General features: G+C 38.6%; 1 protein-coding gene across 5 annotated transcripts in view; it reads right to left on the reverse strand.

The window, feature by feature from the left end:
• Nucleotides 1–812: 812 nt before the first annotated feature.
• The window catches only part of agtpbp1 (ATP/GTP binding carboxypeptidase 1), a 28,037-nt gene continuing 20,709 nt past the window's right edge, over nucleotides 813–8,140 (reverse strand). For 3 of the 5 annotated variants that reach the window (XM_023414436.2, XM_023414433.2, XM_023414438.2), the window contains 2 exons: nucleotides 6,708–6,859; nucleotides 813–3,262 (listed from right to left, as the gene is read on the reverse strand). In XM_023414436.2, the coding sequence (XP_023270204.1) occupies nucleotides 3,082–3,262; nucleotides 6,708–6,859 (333 nt within the window). In that variant the 3' untranslated portion in view covers nucleotides 813–3,081. The remainder of the gene's footprint in view (nucleotides 3,263–6,707; nucleotides 6,860–8,140) is intronic. The other 2 variants (XM_023414437.2, XM_023414434.2) reach the window with 1 other exon arrangement.

Consider the following 8,140-nt stretch of genomic DNA (forward strand, 5'->3'; position numbering starts at 1 on the left):
TTCTGTGTTGAGCGCTGGTGAAGGGATAATAACAGAAAGAGGGATTTTCATTCAAAAAGAGACGAGTTAATTTGTTTAACTTTGACTTCATATTAGCTTATGTTGAACTGAAAATAATATTTTTTGCACAGAACCAGGGCTGTGGCTTTTGTCGCCCATTGCCCAATGAAATATTTTTAAGAAAAAGGATCTTTTCAGTATGAACAGGAGGAAAAAATGTAGCAACCAATAATGAACTTCAAATGTACATATGAGCATGTGAGTATTTTTTAAGTTAGAAAAAATGAGACTATCCGTGAAGAGAATCATTATTAAAGATTTTACCTTAGCTAAACTAAGCCCCTGATTTGTAATTGCACCTTAACCATTCATATTTCCCGTACATATCAACTATAAGTATTTGTAAATTTATTATTTTCACACTTCATTCACCCCGGTTGTGCTAACATTGTTCTCACCAGTTTACTGTAGAAAAACATGGCAACAATGTGAGACAGCCTTAGAGTGGAAACATGAAGAGATTAGTTCAAACATCCAGTTTAATGTAATTATCTAAACTAATATCTGGGGATAAAAATTAAGGTGAAGGGCAAAGTTGCTCATGGAAGAAGATCCGGGTTCTAGGACAAGCATTTTTACCCCCGTCTTTGGTTTGGTCTGACAATCACAGCACCTCTCCGCATAACTCAATAAGGAGCAGTCACAATTACTTAACCACATTTGGAAGAAAGGTCTTCATGAGGACAAAGGTTGTGTGACAAATGTTAATATTCATTCAGTTGAGACTTAAAAGAAACATGTTGCGGAGACAGTTTACCACATTCACATTTTATTTCCCATGTCTTCACTCTTAGCTTTAATTTTTCTGCGTTACAATCAACTTAAAATGAGTCGCTATTTCCACTTTTTTTTTAAACTCCAAACAAACATAAAATAAAAGTAGCCCAGCACTGTGTCGACATAAAGTGCTACAGACAAACACAGATTCTCATATGGTTCCAACATTATTTCACACACATTACACATCATATATCCTTTACACACACTCACACACATACGCACACCCAGAGCAATGAAATCCCTGGGTTTGAAGGATGTTTAGGAGTAAAACTTGTAAAGGAAGCAGAGTTGAGAAAAAGAAAGAAAAAGAGGAATGAAAGAGGTTTAGAGAGAAGAAGAGAGAGAGAGAAAATGATTGGAGAGATTGAGGGAGAGTGAGAGGGGATAATCAAATTGAAAGAAGAAAACACACAGTAAGAGCATTAGCTGAGCTGAATAATGGAATAACTTAAAACTCCTGCACACACACACTTACACTCACACTTGAAATGCCTCATATACAATACAGGTTGCATCCCAGAAACAATACTTAATAAATTACAAAGTAAAAACAACAGAAAATAGCCATGCGCTAGCTGTACAATTGCAACAGAAACTCATCTCCTTGAATGAAAAAAGAAAAAAAAAAAAATCCAAAAAACTACTTTACACTCTCAATACAAAGCACCATCTGTTTTTATGCATGGGTCTCATCTAGGCAAATTCACAAAATGTACACACAGAGTGGAGGAAAGGATTCAAATAAAACACAATTCCAGTATAATTTCTAAAACATCACAGCAACGTTACCATCAGCTTTAGGCTGGGCTCTGAGAACTTAAAAACTAACGAGGTGACTGAAGTTGAGGTTCAAGACTGTGACATGTTGTAAAATGATGTTTTATCCTCATTCCGTTTGTTTCTGTCCTAGTTTTGCGTGTATTGTGTTCATCCAAAGTGCAAAAGGGTTTTCTGCTCTCTGCAGCTCATGCGTCTTGTTTATCACTGCTTTGTCTAACATTATAATACTGTTCATTATTACAAATAATGAAAACACCTACAGTGCATGTGGATATTCTATACTCCAACCTAACACTTTAATGCTGTGCATGACCAAGGAACTCAAACCAAACTTGTGTTAGTTTGTGGTGTGAGTTTATATCCGCTTTTCATGTATTGAACAAGGTTTGTCTTAATAAAGACGTGAACATTCTACATTTGAGTGATATAAATAGTTTCAGTTTTGAATGAAGCAAGGCAAACAGCACGTGGGTTATTGGACCATGTGCACTGTGACCGAAGAGGGATGGGTTACAGAGAGGGAGTGAGGTCATAACTCAAGTGTAGTCACATGTGAGTAGGTTTAACCAGCAGCTAAGCTAAGATAAAGAGCTGTTTGGTTATCCCTGCATCCCCTTTAGACACCAATACCTTGGCTTGTCAGGAAAGAAGGAAGGAAGGGAAGAAAGAGCAAAGGAAGGAAGACAGAAAGAATCGAGAAAGAAAGAAAGAAGGAAGGAAGGAAACAAAGAAAGGCCCAGACCAACAAAAGGAGTAAAAAGTTAAAGTGCAGGATGAGACTGCTAAAAAGACAGAAAGGAAATACAAAGGCAGGTTGGTTGGATCTCTGGAGCTGGTCAGTGGGAGATCCAGTTTGATCAAACAGTGTCACAGGTAAGAGGGGTTTCAAAAACAGTACCTACAGAGGCCACTGGCTCTATTACACTACCACAGCTTATCAGGCAGCGTTAGTTTAAGATCGGCTGTGAAAAATGAGCGAGTGGACGAGGGTTCAAGTTAAGGATCGGCGGTGCCTGCTGTTTGCTGCTCTGGTTAGCTATATGTGAATCTCAGAGGCTATACGGTGTCTGAGGTCACGGGTTACAGTTCATGAAGGTTATAGTGTGACGGAGAAAGGTGAAAACATTCATTGAAATCTTACTGAGGGCTCTTATCAGCCTATTTGAAAGGAAAGGCAGGTGGAGTTGCACCTTCAAGAGTAACACGGTCGCCTTCAGTGGGCAGACAACATCAATCCATCTGGGAAAAGAGCACCTGAATGGTGCTAATGCAGCCTACATACCATCATAAAGTGTCTCTATAATACGGTCAGGTGTAACTCTATGCTACTTATTCACCAGTGTGGGTACTGGATATTTAACCTGTGTTTTTATTTTTTGTATTACTGATCAGCTAACGATCCAAGCATTGGCTGGTTATAAGCTCAAACTGCCAGTTATAGAGGAGATGAACACCTCAGCATTAGTCCCTGTGATTCGTCTCGGAGTCCGACAGATGATCGATGTGATCAGGATTCTTGAGGACTTCGCTGCCATGTTCGTTTTCAGGCTCAGGGTCCTCATCGTTGCTCTCAGCGCTGTAGTCTATCGCTTCCAGAAAGGACGGCTCGTCCTCCTCCATCACATAGGTAGTGGGGCAGCTGCTGGATGACAAAATAAAATAAATTGCTGCTGTAAGTCTGTCACAAGGAAAAGTCTGCATCTACATCATGTCATTTTTTCAAAACTTTAGGGAAGCAAGATGATGCCTGAATATTTTAATTTACTAAACCTATTTCTGCATGTGTTATTTTGAGATACAACATAATAAATGATAAAGTATTTCTATAGAAATACACATCATCATTTGTACATACTGTATAACATATCAGCAATTATTTTAATTGCTGAGTAGTGATTAGTCCATCGATTATTTAAGATTAATCAATGAATTCATTAGTTTATCAAAAGTCAAATTTCTTGTTTTGTCTGATGGAGAAGCTGAAAGCAAAGATATATTTGTTGGATAAATGACTTAATTTATTTTATTTACAATTTATGAATAACCAGAATTGTTGCAGTTTTAATTTCTGTTGATGGACTATCTGAATAATTGTTTCAGCTCTAAATAACTAAATAAAAGTTTTAAAAAAAACTCCCGACAACAGATACTAAATCAACCACATTATACATACTAAAATATATTTTAAAATCATAATACAGAGGCTGCTAACAAACAGAGCTTGTGTGCTCTGACTGGTGAGGCTGTTTTTTTCCCTGTGGGTCTTAATGGTTAAATGGTTGCTGGTTCTTTGAGGTTTTAGTGGCTTTAGTGGGTTTTTAATGGTGTTAATGGTCTGAAATGTGATCCCAGGGAGACAGTCGATCAGGGGGCTCAGACAATGATCTCCCACCAAGTTTACCAGTGTGTGAGTGCAAGGGAGAGTGAGAGAGGAAGAGAGAGAAATTGTGCGTCAGTATATGTACAGTAAATGTGTGTGTGTGTGTGTGTGTGTGTGTGTGTGTGTGTGTGTGTGTGTGTGTGTGTGTACAATGATGGGGATGGACAGCATGTTGTCCAAATAAATAATGAGAGTTGTGACTCAACCATTACTGGCCATTATAGAAATACCAAACCCAATCTTTCCTGACTTTGGGTTACAATTTCAGAATCCACCGACTGCAGACATTTCCATATACAGTCCATCTTAATACACTGATCGGTTTATGCACATCAAAACCTCCGCATTTTCAAATCCTTACATATAACCATCTCTTTCCATCTTCTTTACACACACACACACAAAAACACACCCATGCCCGTATCCGCCCTTTTACACACTCCGAGACGTCCAGTTATTTGCAGACGCCTCCCAATGGCCACGATATCATTGCTGTGATGACCTATTAAACGATAAGTGGTACCATACCAAGCCCCACGCATAAAACAGTAAACCCGGGATGAGAGCAACCAATCCCAAAGGACACTCACACAAACACACACACAAGCACCAGAACACTTTTGGAGTCCCTTAATGATCAGACACATAAATGATGAATGAATATATCAATATGAGAGTAGAGCAGGTTAGTAAGAGAGAGAGACTGGCAGACACAAAGAGAAAGAGACGTGAGCATTAAGTGGTTTTGAGCATGAAGCCATTCTTCCAAACGAGCTGCTTTAACATATCTTTGGACAAGAGAATGCTGACGCTTTAAAATAAAAAGGAAATTAAGATAACCTTGGTGATCATGGCTTGGGTTTTGCCAAGTTTCATAATGTATTTGTGGTGTTGAACTGAAGTACAATCTAATCTGTGCGGACCTCATATTTCTGAGCAGGGAATTTCAAATAGAGGTGATTAGATACGGTATAAAGCTGTGTGGGATGATGACTCAAAAAACTTAAGTGCAACTACCAATTTTGAATGAGTCTGTATTCCAATTTGAATAATGCTTTTCATTTATCTTTTAACCATTATGTTCTATTTTGGGCCCTCACTACAAGCCAACATATACATACAAACATCTATTTGACATAAGGCTTCTAGTAATGATTAATTTCAGTATTAAATAATCTATTGACTATTTTATCACTTTCTTGCGTAATTGTTCAGCCTTTAAACTGTCAGAAGAGTGGGGAGGTCCACGGCAATTTCCCACAACCCTCTCTTCAAATACCTTAGCTTAACAGTCGAACACCCAAAAATATTCAGTTTAGAGTCATATAAAACAGAGAAGCAAATCCTCACACTGGAGAGGCTGAAACCAGAGGATGTTTGGTATTTTTCTTGATAAATACCAACATTGACACCAAAGTTGATTTATTTTCTGAAGAATGATTAAATAGACCAATCTTCTCAGCACTAATTTGAAGGAAAAATAGTTGGCTTATTTTGCAATTTTTATTATCATTTTTAAACTTACAGAACTGTGGTCCGTATGACCACAAAAATGAGAACATAAAAATGAAGATACTTTTGGTTTTTGTAAGAGCTTTTTTTTACGATTTGAACAACAATACAGAGAAAGCAGAGAGACCAGAGCATTAATTTGCAAACTCTAAGACAATAATCAAGACGATAGCTCTAATGAATCACTGCAAACATGATGTGACAAGAGATATAAACAGTGTGAAGATATAATGTAATGCATTCTACTGGTTTGACTAATGAGATTAGTGCTTGTCTTACAGCTGAACTATGAACACATTCAATGCTGCCATCCCTGGAATGCAATGGCACTTATGTGGATGAGAACATGCTCTGACACTGATCACATTAACATATTTATTTCTTACTTTGTGTTACCATGTTCCAACCACAAGCAACTGTATAGGAAAGCAGTGTACTGGCACTACTTGTATGTACAGTAAATCTATTGCTGCTATTGTGTTTGCATCTTTCATGTGTGCTTAATCCACACAGTGCCATCCTATGCCATTGACTGCTGGCTGTCTTAAAAACCTCACTGTGTAGGTGAAAACTATTTCATCAAATAAAAATGTGGCCGCTTTACTCTCTGTCTTAGAGAAATAATGAAACTGCTGACAATTATTCACACCCATTCCGCTCTCACTCCCGAATTTTCATTATATTCATCACACATAATCATTGATAGAATTTCAATGATGCTCATAGCAGCCCTGCATAAATGCAGGCCTTCATTTGTTTCTCGAATAGTGCTTCAGAGGAGAGCTGGAGTGACAGTCACACTGTTGAGTATCAGTGCCAAGGGGGATGTGTCTGGCAGTAATGAGGGTGTTTTGTACAGATAAAAAAGAAAACAAGTCTGTAACCATTTTACTGTTTATCAGGTAGAATTTTGGCAACAGAGCACACGTTTTAAAATCTCAGATATCTCGGGAAGGTTGCATGAGGATAAAAACACTGCAGTTACAATGCTGATAAAAAAAAAATTTGACATCTGCAGTTTTAGCCTGCCTTCCTGTTTCTATGAAATCACAGACTTAATTCCTCAACTGTGAATGGTTTGTTTGTGAGCTGTGTTTGGAACCTTTAAAGCAACACGCAGCACGCCAGCATGACAGTGCATGAACTGTGTGTTGTGGTCTGTCTGTGACCTTACAGCATGCTCCATATTACTAACCTAGCAACTTTACACTGTGTCCCAATGATGTCGCTCTCCAAATCCAGCAGGTGTTGGTGGTTGCGGAGCCCCGTCAGCCTCTTCAGCCTCAGCAGGGCCACACAGAACTGAGCTCCCATCTCCTCCAGCTCTCTGGTGCCGATCTGAATACCCTAAAGAGAAGATGCACACGCACATCAAAGACTTTAGAAACTCTCTCACACAAAAACATCACAATCACAGCAACCTGCGCGTACTGTACATTCAACTTTCCAATATACAGCTAAATCCAAAAAATTATTTCAAAACTCTAACAGAGGTGCACTTTAAAATGCTTGCTGTGTTTTTTTTTTTTAATAGCTGCTCTGGAGCCTGGGGATGGAGCCGCTGTCCATCTTCAAACGCCCCAATTTTCAATCCTGAGGAAACTTTTCAGGTAGAAACGTGATAATATATCTCAGTTGCAAGAGGCACACATTCAAACGCATATGCACTCATACCTGCAACCTGAACAAAGTCTACACAGCACTATTCAATCATACAAGTAACTGAACGCCCATGCAAGGACACACACACACACACACACACACACACACACACACACACACAAACTTTCATGTTCCTTTTTCCCAGAGCAAAGCTAGGAACGTCTGAACTTGGTCTGGCCACAAAGATATGCAGCCACAGTGGTTCCTGCACATCTGGACAAATACTTTCACAAAAACCAGTGGGGGTGCAAATCGAAGCCAAAATGGCATCCGAAGACCGCCGTGGGATATGTTAGATGTTGACATTAGCAGAGTTCAGTCGGAAGGAAATCTACTGGGATGGAAAGACAGAGAGAGAGAGAAGAAAGAGGTGAAGAGGTCAAAGGAAAAGAGGAGGAAGGACAGAGACAAAGCAAAGAGAAGGATAAGAAAGGACTGCAGCTCCACCTGCTGGACTCTTGGAGATTTATGGGGCACCTCCCTCTCACTTAGAGAGGGAGGTGCGGGAGAGAGCATACACATGAGTCCACTAATTAATCATCTACTTAATGTTAAGATTTTGACAAAAAGGAAAATGGCTCTGGCTAATTTGTCCCCTTTAAATACTATAACTGCACTCAGAAACTATTCAATTTTTTCACATTTTGTTATGTTGCAGCTTTATGCTTCAATCAAAATAATAATAATAATAATAATATTAATAATAATATTCCCCTCATTCATCTACACTCAATAATGACAAAGCAAAAACAGAATTTTAGAAATTTGAAAAACTAAAATATCCCATTGACATTCATCACATGCCACGAACTTTAGCTCAGGTGCCTCCCATTTCTCTTGATCATCTTTGAGACGTTTCTACACCTTGATTGGAGTCCACCTGTGTTAAATTCAGTTCATTGCACATGATTTGGAAAGGCACACACCCGCCTATATATATATATATATATATATATATATATATAT

This window comes from Seriola lalandi, unplaced genomic scaffold (genome assembly GCF_002814215.2).
Source record: "Seriola lalandi dorsalis isolate HSWRI2012SDOR001 ecotype SW California unplaced genomic scaffold, Sedor1 jcf7180002054524, whole genome shotgun sequence".
NCBI lineage: Eukaryota > Metazoa > Chordata > Actinopteri > Carangiformes > Carangidae > Seriola > Seriola lalandi.